We start from the raw sequence: 21,345 nt of genomic DNA, 5'->3' as shown, positions 1-21,345 counted from the left end.
CCGAGGCGCGGGGCCGGGAAGGGCCCGGGGAGGCGGGGCCGGGCGGCTCCTCCTCGTCGGGAACTCGGGATGACCTTGGCCAAGTCGCCGTGGCCCCCCGAGCCGCCGCCGTGGCCGCCCGGTGGGCCGTTTGGAGGTTTTGTGGTTCGGTGGCGGGAACCCCTGGAAGGAGCGGTCAGTTTGCCGGGCGCCGCGGCGAGGGAGGGCTGAGGAGGAAAGGCCTCCTGAGGGCCGGTCCCGGCACGGGCGCTCGATTTTGTCTTTTCGAAACTGAGGCTAACATGAGGTCGGTGCAAGGTTGGTGGAGCGTGACCCCGGGAGGCTCCCCTCCATCTCAGCCCAAAGCGGCGAGGTCTGGAGCCCTTGGCTGCAGCCAGCTTCCTGGAGGCCCGCGGTGCCAGCCTGTTGTTCCAGGGGCGCCCGAGCCAACCGGCCCTGTCCACGTCCTCTTTAGAGGGTGGAGAGTAGGGATCTTCAGCCTTTGCAGAATTCGTGATTACCACCCAGGAAGGAAATCGCCCAGCAAATTTAGGTCTTTGGTTTTTGCTTTGCCTTTTTTTTTTTTTTTTTCTTTCTTTTGAGAGGAGATCTCACTGTGTAGCTCTGGCTGGAGCTCACTCTTGTACACCAGGCCACCAGGCTGTCTTCAAACTCACAGACATCCGTTTGGCTTCTGCTTCCCGGGTGCAGGGATTAAAGGCACACACCGCCACGACTTGCAGAGTTCATGTCTTTGTGAGCTGTGGAATCTTGTCAGTTTACAGTTACATAATTGTGGATTTTTGTTTGCCACCAGCACCTTTCTGGTAGTGGTGAGGGAACTGTTCCCTTGGAGGGCAGAGATGTGCGTAATACATGGCACAAATGATAGTGAGGCATAAAAGCGTGTCTTGATAGTGTTAAGGTGGGACAAAGTGAAGATACCGAACTGACAGCCGAATTTCACTGCAGGTGACTAGCATGCAGATGTTTGCACCCTGACTTGGCTGCCGGCTACTGACATGGCCCACCGGGGTGGGGAGAGGGACTTCCAGACTTCAGCCCGCCGGATGGGGACCTCCCTGCTCTTCCAGCTTTCAGTGCATGAGCGGGAACTGGACCTCGTTTTCCTGGATCATAGCTATGCAAAGCCATGGAGTGCCCACCCGGATGCCAGTAGTGCCCGCCCCACCCGCATGCTCTTTGTAACGCCCCGTCGGCAGCAGGAGAATACTATGTGAGTTTGAGAACGCCATGTGAGTTTGGGTTTCCTTCTTAAGGGCTACTTCTGCCGAACGGTGGCAGTGATCATGTGGTGGGGATTAGAGAGGTGCTCGTGGGAATGATTGGGGGTGAAGGGTGACTGGAGAGCTTGGATGAGTAGCATAAGCACATCAGGGCAAGTATGGACATCTTCACAGACATTTCCAAATGTGAATAAGAAAAGCGAGATATGGGAATGGAAATACAGCTTAGTCCATTTGGATAAGAGTAATAAAACTTGTATGGAAAGAGGAAGCTGAAGAATTTCCTTCCCAGTTTACTGAAGCATCTTATTTGCTTGACAGTGGCTATAATCTATTGTTTGAGGTCCCTGGCTTCAGTGTAAACGCTCTGAGTTCCCAAAGCATTGCCTTCATTGTTACCTCCCCACAGAAAGCCACCTGTGGCTTACTCTAAACCCTTCCTAAATCTCATTTCCAGCCACCCCATGTTAGAGGATAAGAACATTTCAAAAATTTACTCTCTGATAAGTGATTTGGTTACATTTACCTAAGTAATTATTTTGAACCTTCTAATTTCACCCATATCAGGATTTGTTCAAATGTTCTAGTCTGATCGTTACAAGTTTTTGGATAAGAGATTTTGAGTTTGTTTTTGTTTTGACTTCATGTTTAATCTTTCATCAAGCATAGCGTTTTGTTTTTCCTTTGCGTTCTATACACACACTCACCTTGAGTCTTAATGAGGTAGAGGGAGCGTTAAATGTGTAGAAGATGTTTTTGTTTGTTTGTTGGAGTTTTGACGTTTTTGTGTTTTCTCTCTCTCTCTGGAGTTTGAAGTTTGTTCTGTGTTCTCTATCTCTCTCTCACACGCACCCCCCCCTCCCCCAGACAATAGTGTAACTTAAGATGATTTTGAACTCTTGATCTCCCTCCATACACCTCTCAGGTGCTAGGATTATAAGTGTATGCCACCTTGATTAGTGTGTGTGTTTGTGTGTGTGTGTGCGCGCGCGCGCGCGTGCCCGCCTGTGTGTGTTTGAGACAGGGTCTTACTGTGCACTCCTGGCTAGCCTGGCACTTGCTGAGTAATTCAGATTGGCAGCAAATTTTTGACCTTCCTATTTAAGATTGCAGTCAGAGGTGTGGCTTAGAAGAGTGGTTTGTTTATTTGTTTGTTCGAGACAGAGTCTCTCTGTAGACCAGGCTGGCTCACAGAGATTTGACTGCCTCTGCTTCCCACGTGTTAGCGTTAAAGACCTACACCAACACCCAACTCAGAAGAGTGAGTTTTTATTTCCTAATGATAGTAACATTTTGTTGGCTTTCTTTTCCTCAAGGTCCTTGGGGGAACAATCTAGCATAATCCTGATGCTTCCTGCCTAATGATAGTAATGTTTTGTTGGCTTTCCTTTTCCTCAAGGTCCTTGGGGGAACAATCTAGCATAATCCTGATGCCTCCGGCCTGGGGCATGACTGAAAACCTTCTTTAAGTAGAATCTGATTCCTATTTATTTATTTATTTTAGTGTGTAAAACTTGCTTTGTGTTTGTATCTCATGATGTTTTCCTAAAATGAGAGTCAGTGATTGAGGAACTGAATTACTGTATTGGAAGATTTATTTTTAATTGTCTTTATGAGTATGGATATGTTCATTGAGTGCCAGTGTCCTTAGCGGTTAGAAGCATCCGTTCCCCCTGGGTCTAGAATTAGGTGGTTGTTAGTCACCCCATGTTTGTGCTAGGAATCAAACTTGGGTCCTTTGTAAGAGCAGCAGGCACTCTTAACTGCTGAGCCATCTCTCCAGCTCTGAGGAATTGAATTTTTAATTCTGTTTTGTTTTAATCAGTTTAAATAGCCACTTGTGGTTTATAGCTTCTGTCTTTGGTCCTTATGTGTAGATAGCCAGTTATTTGCTCATGGATATATATATATATATATATTTAAATATCTGCTTGTTACTTTTTGTCTAGCTGCAAAAGACTTTGGAGAAAGGTGTGGTGGCTCATGCCTATAATCCCAGCCCTTGGTAAGGCTGAGACAAGGAGAGTGTCAAGGTTAAGGCTAGTAGCTGGAGAGAGATGGGCCAACAGTTACGATCACAGACTGCCCTTGCAGAGGACCCAGATTCAGTCCAAGCATCGGTGTCAGATGCCTCTGGCCTCTGTGCACTTGAGCCCACATGCACATACTCCCACTTATAGTTTGTTTTTAAATCTTAAATGAAACAGTAACAACCAAGTGCAAAAATAGCCAACATGGTTACATGGCAACGTGGTCAATTGCAGGCCAGTGTGAAACTGTTTCAAAAGAAAAACCAAAGCTACTAAAAGTGTAATGACCTTGCATTTCCCTGGCACACACCAGGGAAAGGTGAGAGCTACATGAGAGTCTGGGAAGATGACTGGATCAAAATTTTCTTGTGGATATAAAAATCATTTAAAACTAATGATGTTCAGTAGACATTTTTTTAAAATTTGGCAACCAGATGATTGTTAAGCACTGTGTTGTGTGAAGTGTGTGTGGCTTGGTCCTATTTCCTCACCTGTTTACAGTGAATCAGACGTTCCAATAGATGTGGAGACGGTCACGTCAACTCCTGTTCCACTCTATGACAATCAGAAGGCACGAAGCGTGATGAATGAGTGTGAGCGGCATGTTATCTTCGCCAGGACAGATGCAGATGCCCCTCCCCCACCAGAAGACTGGGAAGAACATGTCAACAGGTAGGCCACTCCTTGCTAGGTTGACTTTGGGGTTAATGGTTAGTGTTTGTCATTCTTTGGTATCATCTTCATTGAAACAGTTCACTACGGCCATGTAAGTGGGATGTTCTCCTCACTGTGCACTGTGTCTCCGCCCACTGCCCTAACTAGCTGGGATTAGGGATGCATCTCAGCTGCTTCCCTAACTACAGCACAGTGGCTGTTGTGTGTAGTGACAGATGTCTGTAGTTGCAGCGTTGTGGAAGGCCTAAGCAGGAGGAGCACTTGAACTCAAGACAAGTGTGGGCAGCATAGTGAACTCTAATCTTTTTATCAGAAGTGGGGGTAGGGGATATAGCACAGTGGTGAAACTTTTCCTGGTGTGTATGAGGCCCCAGCACCACAAAGCCATAAATTGGCTGGCTGGGCATAGGTGTGACTAACTAGAGGTTTTGCAATGGAAGAAATGCCCAACCTACCTAAAAAAGCTAAATTTATGCTTGTAAAATTTGCATTTATATGATCTACAGTTACAGTAGTAAATGTTTTGGAATCACATGCAAAGCTAAAATGCTTGAATTGATTTAAAATCCAGATTGCAAGGTTGGGGATATAACTCCATGACAGAACTTAATTTTTAAAAATGGTGAGAGAGGCTAAAGAGATGGTGCAGAGGTTCAGAGTATGTACTCCTCCTTAGAGGACCAAGGGTGCCTCTGGCCTACTTGGACACCTGCTTGCACATCCACACACATATGTGTACACACATACACAGTTAAAAATAGAAAAATACAACTATTAGAAAATAGGAGCACAGGGGCTGAAGAATGGCTCAGCAGTTAAGATCACTGACTTCTCTTTCAGAGGACCCAGGTTCAATTCGCAGGACCCATCTGGCAGTTCACACTTGTTTGTGACTCCAATTCCAGGGAATCTGACAGTCTCAGACAGACATGCATGGTAAAAATCAGTTAACCCTTGATTATGTTTATTAAAGTCATTAGACTTCATAGTACATAACAGTGCCTTCAGTCACTCCTTTTCAAAGACGCATTTTATATTAATGGATATGTGTCTTGAGTGTATGCCAATGTATGCCGAATGTGGTGGGTACCCTTGGAAGCCAGAAGAGGTTGTTGGATCTTCTGGAGCTGAAGGTACTTAGGAGACTGTGGATGCTGTGAACTGATCCCTAGTCCTTTGGAAGATCAGCAAGTGTTCACAACTGTTGAGCTATCTCTACCCCTTTATTGACTGTTGAGACAGGGTCTCTGTTGTAACATAGGTTGACCTTGCACTCCTGATCCTGTGCCTCAGCTATGTCCTGGGATGATAGGTGTGTGTCACCACGTGCCTTTTCTTTATTTTTATACATGGTTTTACTGTGAAGGCCAAAGCACGTGCCATCAGTGTGGTCACTAATTTCTTAATTTATAAGGAAAGAGAAGACTGCAAAGCAGAAGAGATAGTGGAATACTTGGCCAGGGTGTGTAGAAAAGTCTGAGAAGCGATTGTGTTCCATAGGGGGTGGGTGAATGGAGGATCTTTACAGGAAGATGGACACACCAAGTAGACCAGATGCCCGTGCACCTCCTGAGTGCTTCAGAAAACACCTGAGAGATCCTATTTTTGGCTTGTCTTTCTCCAGTCTCAAGAGTGAGCTTCATCCTTCAGTTAGGACCCCACTGCACTCTGATAGGGTTTTGTTACTCTGAAATAAACTGTTACTGTGTCTTGGTAAGATTTGGGAGGTGTCCTATTAGCAACAGCCATTAAGCTATCTCATTAGTTAGGTCACTTGTGCAGGTAGCTGGTTTCATTGTTAGTACTTACTTTATTAGCTAAAGAGGTCATCATTGTTCTGTAGTTTGTTTGAAAGATTTCCGTTGCCTCTGCTATGATTATAATCATCTTACTGCCCTGTTTCCCTTGATTGTTAAGTTGCTGCTTCCTTTCTTCCTGTGTAAGCCATGTTAAATTACAGTTTCCCACACTGAGAACTTCATGGACAGCTCTATAGCACAGCACCCTAGAATCGAGATTTTTATCTTCAGAGGGACTACTGGCATACAGGCTTGTCAGAAACTTCCCATTCTTTGTTGGGGCTCTTTTCCCCACCTCTTGAATTACTCAGTAGAAACTGCCCACAGATTGTTTTGGGTGTAGGAAACAATCTACTACCACCACTGTAGCCAGGCTTTTTGGTTACTTTATTGGGTTCTTTTTCCTACCTTCCTACACCATCCCTATCCCAGCCCCCCCCCCCCCATAGGTAGGAGAGAAAGAAGGATAAAGGGGAAAGGGGACATAGATCTCATTAGACTATTTCCTGCTGATTAGGGATGTCAGGCTCTTTGAGGTAAATTTGATCTTCTTTGTCAGTATCTCCAACCTACAATCCAGCAAACAACAAAAGCAATCAGCAACCAGCAAAAGCAGCACCAGAGGGAGCAGCTGCAGCCTCCTGGGACTCTGGCCCATTTAGTCCTTCTTAAGAGTCCTAGAATTCCATATGTAAACTCTCTGCAGCTGGCAAAATCACGCCCCTGCGAGAGCTTGAGGCAAATCATAATTCTCACTACACACTACCTAATCCTAGTATCTCTGCTTAATTGTGTAGAATAGGCAGGGGTTGTCAAACTGACCCATGTGCCAGAGTTGTCTTTTGCTTTTGTATGCCATAAGAGTAGTTTTGTTGTTGTTGTTGTTGTTGTTGTTGTTTGTTTGTTTTTGTTTTTGTTGTTTTTTATGTTTTTAAGTGGTTGGGGAAAATGTTATTTCATGACACACAAAATTTTCACTTCAGTGTCTATGAATACCAATTATTGGAATACAGCTATTGCCCATGGCTGCTCTTGCACTGAACAAGAGTTTCATAGTGGGGTTGGGGACCATATGTTCTACAGTCCTCATGTGTTTATAGTATCTTATCCAAGTAGATAGCTAACTGGGTCTAGGTCATGCTGTGTTTTGTCTGTGTGTCAGTCATATAAAAACAGAGGCTCTTTGAGAGTTCTATTTAGTGGCAAAGTAATATAATCCTGAAGATGTTGGGCCACCTGCATTCCTCTCCCACCCAGTCTGTTTATGGAAAGTTGTGTTAGATGCACTGCCTTTGGGAAGATACTTGACAAAACATAAGGTATTTGCTTAGATGAGGCGTGGCTTTTGTTTTCCAGACAGGGCTTCTCTGTGCAACCTTGGCTGTCCTGGACTTTGTAGATTAGGCTAGCCTTGAACTCACAGAGATAAACGTGCCTCTGCCTCCCAGAGTGCTGGGATTCAAGGCTTGCACCACCCTACCCAGCTCTTTGTTTTGTTTTTTAATACTGGATTTCTCCATGTAGCCCTGGCTGTCCTGGAATTCACTGTGTAGACCAGGCTGTCCTCAAATTCAGAGATCCATCTGCCTCTGCCTCCCTGAGTGATGGTACTAAAGGTGTGCATCAGTACCACCCAGCACAGTCAGATGAGTTTAAAACAGCTACCATTTTAGTTTGAAAACAACTCAGCATTGGAAAGTAAGCTATTGTATCTTAGAAATTAGAACTTCAGAATTTCAACCAAAAGGCTTCCCATTCTCCTTTTCTGAACTTTGTGTGGTTATATACTATGATATGTGTATGCTATGATACTCTATACTAAGACGTGTGTGTGTGTGTGTATCTGGTTGTATGTTTGATATTTCAAGTTTGAGATCTTTGAGTTGTTTTCTCTGGTTCCTTACTGCTTGGCCCGTTTTCTTTTTCCTTTTTTAATTTTTTCCTTTCTTAATTGTGTGACTTGGTTGATGTTCTTTGTCTTATCCTTGTTGACTTTCACTTAAAAATTTTCTTTACACATAGTGGTTTCCAGTGTGTGAGAGGCAGAAGCAGGTAGACTTCTGAGTTTGAAAGCCAGCCTGTTCTTCCTAGAAAGTTCTAGGACAGCTGGGCCTATGTAGAGAGGACTAAAAATCAAACAAACAAACAAACAAACAAACAAATAAAAATAAGTAAGTAAATTCCTTAGACGGGCAGTGAGATGGCAGTTGACAAAACAAACCGGGTGCAAGTCTGACAACTGGAGCTCAGTCACGGAGCCCATGTAGGCTGGAAGGAGAGAAGCCACTCCACAGAGTCATTTTCTGGCTGTGTAAGTGGCATGGCACATGCCCCTCCTAAATATGTCGCACATACCCCACGCACACATAGACACAAGAGCCCTGGGGTTCGGAGAGGTGGGTCAGCAATTAAGAGCATTTGCTCTTCTTGCAGAGGGCCAGGTTTCTGTTCCCAGCACCCGTGTGGCTTGCACACACCCTAACTCCGGTTTCATGGTATTCAGGGCCCTTTTCTGGCCTCTGGGCACCACGTATGCATATGCATACGTGAAAGCAAAACATTTATACACATAAAACTAAATCTTTTAAAAAATTTCTTTTTTTTTTTTTTTTTTTTTCAAGACAGGGTTTCTCTTTGTAGCCTTGGCTGTCCTGGACTCACTTTGTAGACTCTGCTGGCCTCAAATCACAGCTCCACCTACTTCTGCCTCCTGAGTGCTGGGATTAAAGGCATGCACCACCACACCTGGCTTCCTGTTGACATTTTTACATTAAATCAGTCTCCCTTGGAACAGAATCAGGGAATTAATAATTACCTTTGAAAATACTGGTTTGCCTGGTTTTGTGGTATATGTCTATAATCTCAGCTTTTGGGAAACAAAGATAGAAGGATCCATATTTGAGGCCAGTGTGGGTTATAAACTTTTGTCTCAGAAAGAAAGAGAGGGAGAGAGAAAAAGAAAGAGTGAGTCAGGTTTTCTAGGACCAGTATGTTATTTTACTTTAACTATGACGAGCCTGAGGTCAGCATATCATTCAGGTTGGTCAGACTAAAGAAAACAAAAGACTGATCTCATCTGTGAAATAAAGAAAGTACATTTCTTGCACTCATGAAAATTAAATAGATTTAGGCCCAAGGGGAGGAGGGGTCAGTTGACTCACCATCGTTCCCATCGGCTCCCTGCCTGTTGAGGCTCATAATTAAAATTTGCTTTCCTGTTTTTGAATTTTTCCTTAATTATATCTTTAGCACACTCTTTATCTTAATCTTGGGTTAGACACCCCCCCCCCCGCCCATTTAATTTTTTAGCCTCTCACAAAGCTGACAATGCATAGAACACATTTCAGTTCCTGGGTCAATTGTTGTATGTGCAGCAACAATCCTAAGAATTTTTCTGAGCGTGTAGACTCTCAAATGTTTCGGCTTTCAAATTTAATTTCATGTGTTGTAGTCATTTCTAAATAGATTTTTAGCTTTCCTCTTTTGTTCAGATCATGTTTCTTCCTCATATCATTTTGATTTCATCATGAAAATAGGGTAAAAAAAGAATAAGGAAAGGTTGAGGTGATGGCTCAGAGGATAAAGTGCTTGCTGTGTAAGCACCAGATCCTGAGTTTGGATCCTTAGCATCTTTGTGAAAAAAAAGCTGGTCAGAGTGACACGTCTGTGACCCCAGTGTTGGAGGAAGAGGAGAGCCTTGAAACTTACTGGCCAGCCATTTAGCCAAGCATTGAGTCAGTGAGAGAACCTGTTTCAAAAAACAATATGGAGAAATATAGGCCACCCAAATTCTACCTCTGGCTTCCACATGTGCACACATGGACACCTCACCCACATGCATATAGATTTATACACCACACGTGTATAATCTTAGTGCTTACAGATAGGGTAGAATTCAGTTGGATGGTGCAGTTGAGTGTCTTTAGTTCCAGCACTTGAGAGACAGAAGCAGGCGGATCTCTTAAGTTTTAGGCCAGCCTTGTCTGTAGAGTTCCAGTGTAGTCAGGACTACACAGAAATCTTCTCTTGAATCCCCTTTCCCCCAAAAAATAGGGTAAAATTTAACCAATGATTAAATAACAAGCAGTACATTATGTCTCCAGGAAGCTTTTTTTTTTTATACTGTTTGTGAACATTCTGTTTCCTCCCAACCTCTACACATCAAGCCTCAAGCTCACCTGAGAGTCACTGTACATGGAGAGATGCTACTAGGGTAAATGCGCTGTGCATTTCAGTACCAGAAGGAAAAGGAGTATGAACCAACGGGCTAGGGACCAACAAGCCTTTTCCAAATGGAGCTAAGGCTTTCAGTCTACATTTCCAAATTGTTTGTGAAAATACTCAAAAAATATTTGTCTCTTTAAGTAACAAACCACAACAAATATAGACACGATTCTATGTCATGCCAAGAGAACTAGGGGAAAAGAGAAAAAACACAGTCTAGGAACCTAAGGCGGCTTCTAGTTACCTCCACAGTTATTACAAGAGGGTAAATAATGGGAGCTCAGAAGGGATTTACCTGTTGCAGGGAAAGCTTTGCAGATAGAAGGAGGCGAGGCTAGCAAGGTGTGATATTGCATTCCTGTAATCCCAGCTTTCGAGAGCTGGAAACAGGCAGACCAAGGGCTGGAGGTGAGCCTGGATATATAAGTTTGAGGTCAACTTGAGAGGTTTGATAGTCTGTCTCAAGAAAAGGAGAACAGGGCCCTAACTTAGCAGGAGGATACTTGGTGAGGCTAGGTCTCTATTACCAAGGTGGGAGGTGATGGCATTTCTGAAGAGGGGTTGCCTGCTTCCTCTCGTTCATAACTAACCTGAATTTTAAGTAACTTAGAGATCATCTAGTCCATGTCTGTTTTTAAACAAGAAGACTTGATACACAGCTCCCTCTTCTTTATAGAATAAAGTCCTGCCTCTTGGTTAGGCTTCTCCTGGACCATGTAAGTTGTGTGGTAGGTGGAGATTTTATTTTACAGAGAGAAAAGGAGCTTCTAGTAAATATTTGTTCAGTTAATTGAACAGAATGAATTAAAAGGGTAATTTGTCCTTCATCTGTATAGTCCCTGGGCCGTGATACTAGTAGTTGTAGACCCATAAGCTATAGAAATGAATATGCATGTATTCCTGCACAGCAGAAGAGAGCACCAGATCTCACTATAGATGGTTGTAAGCCACCATTTGGTTGCTGAGAATTGAATTCAGGACCTTTGGAAGAACAGCCAGTGTTCTTAACCTCTGAGCCATCTCTCCAGCCCCATAATAATTTCAATTTTATTTAATGTGTATTGGTATGAGGGTGTCAGAACCTATGTAACTGGAATTATAGACAGTTGTGAGCCGTCATGTGGGGAATTGAACCCGACTCCTCTGGAAGAGCAGTCATTGCTCTTAACCTCTGAATCATCTTTCCAGGCTTATTGTTTGTTTCTTTCTTTTTTTTTTTATTTTTTATTAATTAAAAAATATGGAAGGCTTCACGAATTTGCGTGTCATCCTTGCGCAGGGGCCATGCTAATCTTCTCTGTATTGTTCCAATTTTAGTATATGTGCTGCCAGAGCGAGCACTTTTTTTTTTTTTTTAATGAAGTATATTGATGAATAAGGTAAGGTGTGATGGAAAAGATACTGATCCCTGAGCTAAGAAATGGAGACTGTTGATACCATGTCAAGTAGCTTCTCTGCAGCTTGACCACCTTAGAGTGTTAAAGAGCTTGGTTGAATGTTGAGTGTAAGTCTTCCTGCTGTGTTCTTCTTGTTGCTTAGAACCTGTGTGCTTAGTAGAGTGTGTGTGTGGGAACAGGATGAAGCTAGCTGTTCAGAGCATTTAGAATGTAGTGTGCACAATTGGTTTGTTTATTCCCAGATATTTAATACCTCAGTGTGTTGGGCATTTGTTGCATGTACTAGGGATACAGCATTAAAACTCGACCATAAAAATCTTGTCTTTCATGGCTTCTGCATTCTAACAAAGGAAGCCATACATACAGTGTGGCTAGAATGTGAGGTGGTGATACAGCTGAAAAGATGGAGCTAGAGAATACCAGAGTGGGGTAAGAGGGATCAAGGAAGCATTAGAAGGTAGGAAAGAGGGCATTACTGTTTGAGCTCAGAAAAGGAAAAAGGTGCAGGTGCTGGGCTGCTCTTGATGCCTGTGTGTAGGGAATGGGGGTTGCTGCTCAGGCTCGAAGAGCACCCTGAACCAGGAGTGACAATCTTTGGGAAGATCCTGGCGTCCACATGGCTCATTACAAGAAGTTTAACTTTTGTTTTTTACATTTTATTTGTTTGGTGTGTGTGTGCTGCATGTATGTCTATGTGTATTCAAGAATACTGTGGACTATATAGCTGTGCTTACCTGTGTTTATACAGGTGGAGGCCAGAGATTGATTTCTGGTATCTTCCTGTAATCTCTGTTCGTACAATACGGTCTGTCACTGAACCAAGCCCTTGCTGACTGGTTAGTCCTGGGATCCTTCTTTCTCTCCCCACCTCCCAGCACTAAGTTACAGATACATGTCAGCATGCCCAGCTTTACGTGGGTATTAGCCATACAGACTTAGGTCCTCATGCTTGCACAGTAGTAATCACTTGACCCACAGAGCCATCTCACCAGTCCCTAAATGTAAATCTGTTACCAGGCAGTGGAGGTCTGGTTTGCTTTATTTGGGCTTTTTTGTTTTTGAGACAGGGTTTCTTTATGCAGAGCCCTTTGGAACTCACTTTGTAGACCAGGCTGGCCTCCAACTCAAAAGAGATCTGTCTGCCTCTGCCTCTTGCGTGCTAGGATTAAAGGTATGCGCCACCATGCCTGGCTTCTTGGGAGTTTCCTGATGGAAGGGAGAGTGAGTAAAGTTTAAATACATATTTTGTTACCTTTCTCCTCCTGCCTCTAAGATGACTAGTCATGGTTTGATGTCAAGATTACTAAGGTTGCTGGGAGGGGAGTGAGGTGAGGCATGAACCGCCATGCTGGTAGTGAAGTGTGGGCTGAAAACAGTAAGATAGGCTTGTAATTGTAGTTGATTCTGGTGTAGAAGGACACAGAAAGCTGTCAGTAAGGAGGTAAATATTTTAATGGCATTGTCATATGCTAGGATACTAAAATGTCAACATTACTGTGCTAATTTTTGTGACAGAAAAATGTAAAATCTGTGGAAAAAGAAAAAAACTTGTGTTGGGTGCAATATTGTGACGTTGGAGAACTGTGCTTGTAGTGCTGTTATGTCTTTGCTCTTCAAACTGGCTTGAGTAGAGCTCTTACTGTACTCCCGTGCTTCTAGTGCAGCACATTGAGATGTCTGCTGAGTCACGCACTGTGGCCTGTCGTAATCACAGCACTCTGCAGGCTGAGGAGGAGGGGTTGGAGTGAGACCCTGTCTAGAAAATAAATAGTACGAAGAATTGAAACCTGTCTGCGCTGATACCATGTCTTTGCTTACTAGTATGATTATTTTAGCCAGTAAATAAGTAATTAGCTTTTTGAGCTCTGAAAAACTCTATGACTGGGACCAAAAGCTAGATTTCATTTCATGCTTTAGCTCAGTGACCTTGGCCTCTTTCATAATTGGAACAAAAACATGACAGCATCTCTTTATATGGTGGACATACATGGGAAACATCCTCAGGGTTACACTTGTAATTTCTCAGAATCTCTGTTATAGGACTGGCTGGACAATGGCTCAGAACAAGCTGTTTAACAAGATCCTCAAGGCCCTGCAATCTGACCGGCTTGCACGCTTGGCCAATGAAGGGGTAAGACTGGAGATTTGTCTGTAGTTAACTCTCTTAGTTCAGGGCTCACTGGCTGCCTATTTGTGTCCCATGTGCTCCTTCCCTGCCAGTTTGCTGCCGAGTATAACTCTTGTTTTGTTCTTTTCATGAACATCTTTCAGGCTTGCAATGAGCCTGTGCTACGTCGTGTTGCTGTGGACAAGTGTGCAAGGAGGGTGCGGCAGGCTCTGGCAAGCGTAAGTTGGGACACCAAGCTGACCCAGTGGCTGCACACCACCCTGGTGGAGACCCTGAGCCTGCCCATGCTGGCGGCGTACTTGGATGCGCTGCAGACACTGAAAGGGAAGGTAAGCCAGAGGGTGCTCGGACCTGGTAGCAGCATCCAGTATTTGTTGGGGGTTCAGCATGTAGGTTTGGACAATCCATGTGACCAGGTCAGCATGGTTGAGGCTAACAGTTTGACTATTAAAAATGGGAAAAGGGTATCATTTTAGGTTTGTGTTTGGTGTAAATTTCTTCAGTCCTGCCGTCTTACGGATGAGGTATGGCATCTGGAAACCAAAAATGCATATTTAACCTCAATAGCCTTGCAGCTCATGCTTTGAGTCATGGCTGAGTTGAATTGTGGTGGAGGAGATGAGGGTTTTGTGGAGGAGGACCGTTGATAAGGAGGTGTGAGAAGCAGATCTGTGACTCCTCAGAGGGCCAGGGATTACATAGCAAGGAACTGCCTGACTTAAAATCTCTCCTTACAAGAGATGGATGGTAGGCTGGGTGTGGTGGTACACGTCTTTAATCCCAGAACTGTCGAGGCAGGTGGATCTCCATCTCTTTGAGCTTGGTCTACACTGCAAGTTTCTGTAGGAATTAAGTTAGTGAATGAGGTAGAGTTCTTGACACAAAAGCAAGCAAATGGGAAGCCCACAATAACACTGAGGGTTATTCAGGTAGCTCTCTTAGGGGCTTGAGGAGCATGTGCTTCGTTCCAGCACAAGATGGCCATAGGCAGTGGTTCTTAATTCAGTTCTTACTTTGTTTTCTTTTACATGGTGTACAGCCCAGGTCCTTGCCTTTGCCCAGTCATGTCCTCAAAGCTTCTAATTTCATTGTTTCTTAATCTTAATTTTTTTTTGGAGTTGCAGAATGCTGAGTTTGTTAGAAAGATGAAGAAATCTGGTAGTGTACCAAAGTAAAACAAATCTCAGGACTAGATACAAGAGTTATGTGTGTGGTAAGATATTTGACCTCATGTTTTCATTCACCTAATACTTACTTTGTATTATAATGGCACGGAAGTGAGCAACAAGAAGTATATTTGGTGACTAGTGAAGCTCTGCCACACTTAACCCTGGCTAGGATTTAGATATGATTTCCTCTGCTTGAAGAGACAAATCTGCGCTACTTCTGGTTTAAGTTATTGTGGACTCTTTTAAGTGTGCACAGTGGGTGCTAGTGCTCTCTAGATATATTGCTGGGGTCCAGGGTAGGCTAGCTGGAATGGCATGACACCAGCGAGTCTGGTGTGCCAGTCAGTGAGCACACTGAATATAAGGTGTGTCTGCGCTGGGCTGTGGCCTCCAGGTTCCTCTAGCTCCAGGCTTAACGTTGTTAATGAATATGCTATTGTTTTCTTTAAAATATTGCTAGGTATTATACAGCAACTGGTTCTCCTCTTAGTCCAGCTATCTTCACCTTTACTTTCATTATGAAAGAGCAGAGAAGGGACAGCAAACCCAGGGTCTTAATTGTATCGAAGCAGAATGAATACAGGGCTGGAAGGGCTGGGGAGCTTGGTCTTCTAGCTCTTCGGTGGAATCGGTTCCTGCTGACTTTCCATGATTTCAGTGAGCCTGAAAGCTTTTCAGTTTCATTGGTAACTGCTGCCTATTGAGACTGTGTAAGTGAGCTCAGTGTGTGCAATGTTGAGTGGTGGCTCGGGGTTAGAGGGGTTATAAAGGATGGCCAGTTTGGGGTGGTGAGCGTTTGCTGTTTGTCTTTAACCTTTGTCACTGCATACTCCTACTTCCTTGCTGGATCTGTTACTGAAGTCCACCTGGGTCTGGAATAAGCTCTATACATCCTTGCTTTTTGTTTTGAGACAGGATCTCACTGGGACCCTGTCTGACCTGGAATTTGCTCTGTGAACAAATTAAAGCAAGGCTTTGAACTTGCTTTAATCCTCTTATCTCTGCTTCCCAAGTTCTGGGATTACTGGGATGGGCTACCATAGCTAGCTGTGCCTTTACTAATAACTCATACCTCATGTCACATTGGAGTCCTGCCTATCTTAAGCCTGTTTCAGCTCATGGATTGCTGCTTCAGATACTGCCTGTTTCCTTATTCTGTTGATGGCTCTGTCAGCAGTATAGGGCTCCCCTGCTCCCACCCCACCCCACCCCACCCCATTGGTTTATCTTTCTTACCCTTTGAGATTAAATCCCTTTGCAGGATTAGCTCGCTGCTTTGTAAAAGCAGCTGAGGTATTTGTTAACTGTGTGAATTAACTGACACAGTCTAGAGATGATAATTTTCCAAAGTCTCATGCAGAGCTCCTGTTAGTGTCCCTTCTCCCTTTCTTCATTTACTTATTTTGAGACAGGGTTTCCCTTTTCTGACCTTGAATTGGGTACCGTTCTGCCTCTGCTTCCTGAGTACTGGACCCAGATTTCAAATCTTATTAAGCTTATTTATCTGAAGCATATTTATATGGAGGCCAGAAGAGGGATTTCAAGTAACATACCACACTGCATTGTTCATTTTATTTTAGTTAATTATTTTGGGTGGAAATTAAACCCAAAATAATTAATTGCAAAGAAATTGCAAATCCTAGGTTAAGAGCTACTCCCAGCTTCTAGTCAGTCTTTCTGTCTCTGCATGTCTCTGTCTGTCTGTCTGTTTCTCTTTCTCCCCTGAGTTAAGAGTAGTTTGTCTTAGCCTACTGCCTTTGGAGTTTTATGTCTACCTCAAACCATATTCTCTAGTCTCTGAAACCTTTTAAAATTCCTCTGAAAACTACCTTTAACACCTAAAAATCTTTTTTTTTTTTCTTTCCTTGAGATTGTTTTGACTTCTCTGTGGGTATTGTGGGATTTATGAAGATATTTCTTTGCAGCATCAGCATGTCTGAAGCCTATATTTATATATTGGTGTGGTCATTTTTCTGGGGAATAGTTAAAAACAGCACGTTATAAAGCGATATATCTAATATAGTAGGATATATTTGGGGGAAACAATAATAGGGTTCACTATACATGTTTCAACTTGAAGGCTATATCCATATTTTTATTTGTTTGTTTGTCTGTTTGTTGAAGCAGGGTCTTTTGTATCCCAGGCTGTCATGTCTGTGTTCCCCACCTCCTGTTGCTGCTTGCCCCTCCTCCCCCTAGCTGAAGTTGATCTTGAATTTTTGATCCTCCTGCATTCACCTCCCAATTGCTAGGATCATATAGGCATAAGTCACCATGATTGCTGTGTGCTTTCTGATATGAGAAAGTTCTGAAGTACAGTCATGGGGGTGGAGGTGGAAGAAACTTGTTCCTTGGTGCATCCAACCAGCTTGCCTTCAGAGGATCAACTCCGCTTTCCTTTCACAGCGCACTCTGCATTGATTTGAGGCTGTGTATAAGAGCTCAGAGCTCAGTGGGGTTCTTCCTGCTGCAGATTGCTGCTGGAGGGAAGGTGTCTCATTCTCACTTCACACTGAAAGCATTTGTGCCCCTTTTTTTTTTTTTTTTTTTTTGGTAGATCCCAACTTTGATCGACCGGATGCTTGTGTCATCCAACACAAAGACTGGGGCTGCAGGAGCGGAGGCCTTGTCACTCCTCCTCAAGAGACCCTGGGATCCTGCTGTTGGTGTGCTTTCTCATAACAAACCAGTAAGTTGGGTATTCAGCCTTGACTTAACATCAGCAGTCTTTATGTGCACATAAATATTCAGACTGAGCCCTAGAGGCTTGGCAGGAGGAAGATATGTGGCCTGCCTTTTCTCACTAATAGCTTGGGTTCTTTTTAAAGATTTATTTAAAGTGTGTGTGTGTGTGTGTGTATGTGCACTTGCACAAGTGCGCACGCATATGAGTGCAGGTGCTCATGAAGGTCAGAAGAGGGTTTGGATCACCTGGAACTGAGTTATAGGCAGCTGTGAGGCCTTAACTTAATATGGGTGCTGGGAACTGCATTCAGCTTCTCTGGAAGAGCAGTATGTGCTCTTAACTGCTGAGCCATCTCTTCCACCCTGAGCGAAAGGATCAGTGCTTGGTTCAAGAACCGTTTGGACACACTTGCTGGGAGTTTCTAGATGAATACCTCTCACTCAGTTTTTGGATGGGATTCTGTCTCCTCAGAGTAAACTGCCTGGTTCTCCTTTGATTCTCATCGCCTCCTCTGGTCCCTCCAGCTCCGTGCTCCCCGCCTCACGCCGCCAGCGCTTCTGGCAGTCGCAGCTTTCCTGCTTAGGCAAGGTGATGGTATAGTCTTGGAGGATTAAAGAGAAAGCCATGTGGGAGGATGTCAAGTTTGTTGAACTCAATGTGGTTTGTCCCCTAACTCTAATTTTAGCATCTAAGTGTCACTTGTCTAAGAAATTTGGGATAAGTTAAGCAGAATTGATGTTTGAAACTTAGCTTGGCATGGATGTCCTTTCTTCCCTGTAGGTCATCCCTGTATCCACCCATCTGCTGAACAGTGGTGGTGAGGTAGGAGTTCTGCAGTGCCTTGAGCACATGATTGGGACAGTGAGAAGCAAAGTGCTGGAGGTGAGAATGCCCAGGTTTAGTCACTGAAGTGTACCCAGTCATGTGGGTCTGTTCTCTGTCCATGCACAGTCTTTTTTTTTTTACTGTCTTTTTTTTTTTTTCCTCTCGCCACAAAGATTCACAGCCATTTCCCACACAAACCCATCATCTTGATTGGATGGAATACTGGAGCATTGGTGGCTTGTCATGTAAGTAACTTCTGTTATGTTTGGAGGTCACTGAAAACTTGACTACTGTTGTTACGTTGAGTTCTTCGTTGTTTGTCTCAGTGCTAGATACTTCGGGTGTGAACCTGTTCACATTGTGGGAGACAGTCTGAGTTTTTAAATGTTATTGTGGAAATGTTACAGTAGGAAGAATAGGGTAACTCCTGGATCTCTTCGCCCAGCTTTACCAGTGATTCACTCATAGCTTGTTTTTGTCATATTCCTGCCCACCTTCTCTGTGTTGCAGATTATTTTGAAGTTCCAAAGTATGATGACACATGCATGTAATGTCAGCACTAGGGAGCCTGAGGCAGGAAGATTGCCATGGATTTGGGGCTACCCTGGGCTATATATACTGAGTTCTGGGCTAGCCCAAACTTCTTAGGGGAAGAAAACAAAACATATAGTCCCAAATACTATATTTCATTTCTATATATTTAAGCATATATCTCTGGGAAAAAAAAGAATAATTTCTTTTCTCAAGACTTAAATATTATATTGTGCTGTCTTCTTAACATTTCAAATAGGTACAAAATAGTAGTTTTGATTTTGTTGTTATATTCATGCTTATAAATATCAAGGGGCATTTTTTTCCTGCATGTGTATGTCAGTTTGTATAAGTGCCCTTGACTTTTGAAAGCCCGGGTTCTTCCAGCCAGTATAGTCAAGTGTGTTTTCTAGAGTGGTGAGAGAGCAAGCATTTGCTACACTGTGCACACCCCAGAACAGAGCTCTCAGTAGCCACTTGCTTTGAGAAGTCTCAGCTCTGTGGGAGCTAAAACCACTGGTGAGAGATTTCTACACTTAAGGGACAGTGTTGGCGTCTGTGGTTTTTTTGTTTTTGTTTTTGTTTTTTTTCTGTTTTGGGGTGTTTCTCTGTGTGTTTTGGGGATGGGAGCAAGTCCTTGCACATGTGAGCTAAGTGTGCTGCTCTGCTCTAGCTATTCTCCCAGCCTGGCAACATTTGTTCTTTTGATTATGCTTGTTCTCAGTAACAAAGTAAAGAGGGCTCCTGTTGACAGGACTGAACATGACAGGTGTATGTGAGGGTCCTGTCAGGGCTCCAGTTCTCTAGGTGATGATTGCCTGTGTTCCCGTTCACCTAATCATGACATGGCTGACAAAACTGAAGGCTAGGACAAGCAAGGAAAGCTGGGGCTGACGGGTGTGTCAGGGCTACCCAGTGCCCCCTGCATCCTGGAGAGGCTGAGCTACAGTGGATTTATTTGCCCCAAAGGTGAACGGTGGCCTTATTTATTGGTGTCCTTATTTACAGGTGTCTGTGATGGAGCACGTCGCTGCAGTTGTCTGTCTTGGGTTTCCTCTGCTTACTGTGGATGGCCCCCGGGGGGTAAGAGCGAGGAGTGAGATGAAGCTGGCTGGTCTTTGGCAGTGGGAATAGCGGACAACAGGAATGGGGGACAGGACAGTGGAGTGCATGCTGCCTCTAGGGTGGGGTGGGGCTTCCTGCAGGTTACAGCTGAGCCTTCTGGACAGCTTCAAGGACAGTGTTTCCTGAGGACCGACTGGCTAAATCTAAACTGCTGCCTCTTTTAGGATGTGGATGACCCACTCTTGGATATGAAGACTCCAGTCCTCTTTGTCATTGGTCAGAATTCTCTACAGTGTCACCCTGAAGCCATGGAGGACTTCCGGGAAAAGATTAGAGCAGAAAATAGCTTGGTGGTGGTTGGGGGAGCTGATGATAATCTCAGGTGGGTACATTTCCCTTGAGCTGAGAAGGAGTGTGTTAGAATGTTAAAAGAATGCTTGTCTGGCAGCAGTACTGATAGGCCAGTTTGATTGAAGTATCAATTAAAAGTTGCATCCTATAAGCCTCGTGTATATATTTAGGAAGCTGATGCAGGAGGATTCAGTTTAAGGCCAGCCTAGGCCTTAAACCTGTCTCAAAAACAACAAAATCTGCAAAACTGGTACAAGAAATCTGAACTCTCATCTATTCCTTACCTAGAGTTTCTTGTATAACCAAAATATAACTCTCAAAATGAGGAAATTAGTGTTGATTTGAAAGCATTGTCCAGTCTAAATAAGAAACTTAGATTTTTAATGTTTCCCTAATATCTCTTCTGATCTAAGATCCAAGATCACAGATTGTATTAACTCTTAACTTTTAGTTTCTCTGGGTTTTTTTACCCTTCCCCCTTCTTCTCTTCCTCTTTCCCTCTTTCCCCTTCTCTCCCTTTTCTTGTTTGTTTTGAGATGAACAAGATTTCATGTAGCCTAGGCTATGCTCAGATCTACCATGTAGCTGAGGATGACCTTGAATATGATCATTCTGACCTTACTTTCATGCCCAGTCTTCAGTGTTTGTTTTCTGTAACCTTGACAGTGTTGAGGACAGCTGACCAGTTATAGATAGTTCTTTCAGTTATTTTCAGCCAGGCGTGGTGGCACAGGCCTTTAATCCCAGCACTTGGGAGGCAGAGGCAGGTGGAGCTCTGTGAGTTCGACGCCAGCCTGGTTTACAAATCCATGTTTCAAAATCAGCTCATACTGTTACACAGAGAAACCCTGTCTGGAAAAACAAAATAAAAAAATAGCAATGGAACAGATCAGTTATTTTCTTCTGATTCTGTTGAAGATGTTCAGTGTTATCAGGAATGCCACTGAGAGGACATAGCTTCTCAGTGTATTCTGTCGGGGATAAATAATACAGTTTGCCTTATTACTACTGAAAAAAACTTTGATCACACAGTTGAGGTAGCTGTTGTGGGGTTCTCCACTATGAAATTACTGTTTCCCCTTTGGAATTAAGAGTCATCTTGTGGGGAGAACATGCTTTGAGATTCTTTGTCATCAAGCATTTCTTGAGGATCAGTGTGAATGCAGATTGACTTGGGTTAAGACTGACTGGATACATTTTGAAGTATAAATAAAGCCAAAATTTGGGGGGAGGGTGTTC

General features: G+C 43.7%; 1 protein-coding gene and 1 non-coding gene across 4 annotated transcripts in view; one reads left to right on the top strand and one right to left on the bottom strand.

Annotated features, from left to right (window-relative positions):
* The window catches only part of Kansl3 (KAT8 regulatory NSL complex subunit 3), a 36,261-nt gene that overhangs the window by 560 nt on the left and 14,356 nt on the right, over nt 1–21,345 (top strand). For 2 of the 3 annotated variants that reach the window (XM_055606744.1, XM_055606738.1), the window contains exons 1-11: nt 29–174; nt 952–1,216; nt 3,758–3,928; nt 13,392–13,482; nt 13,623–13,808; nt 17,206–17,337; nt 17,806–17,922; nt 18,115–18,216; nt 18,333–18,404; nt 19,699–19,773; nt 19,980–20,137. In XM_055606744.1, coding sequence (XP_055462719.1) covers nt 1,002–1,216; nt 3,758–3,928; nt 13,392–13,482; nt 13,623–13,808; nt 17,206–17,337; nt 17,806–17,922; nt 18,115–18,216; nt 18,333–18,404; nt 19,699–19,773; nt 19,980–20,137 — 1,319 coding nt within the window. In that variant the 5' untranslated portion in view covers nt 29–174; nt 952–1,001. Of the gene's footprint in view, nt 1–28; nt 175–951; nt 1,217–3,757; nt 3,929–13,391; nt 13,483–13,622; nt 13,809–17,205; nt 17,338–17,805; nt 17,923–18,114; nt 18,217–18,332; nt 18,405–19,698; nt 19,774–19,979; nt 20,138–21,345 lie in introns of those variants that run through there. The other variant, XM_055606740.1, reaches the window with a different exon arrangement.
* Nucleotides 11,189–11,295, bottom strand: LOC129677785 (U6 spliceosomal RNA). The gene has a single exon (XR_008720259.1). It is a non-coding gene; the product is annotated as a U6 spliceosomal RNA (small nuclear RNA).

The sequence above is a fragment of the Psammomys obesus genome, unplaced genomic scaffold (assembly GCF_907164565.1).
Source record: "Psammomys obesus unplaced genomic scaffold, mPsaObe1.curated_primary_1811, whole genome shotgun sequence".
In the NCBI taxonomy this organism is placed as follows: Eukaryota; Metazoa; Chordata; class Mammalia; order Rodentia; family Muridae; genus Psammomys; species Psammomys obesus.
The sequence above is the reverse complement of the archived record's forward strand: the minus strand, read 5'-3'. Positions and strand labels throughout refer to the sequence as shown.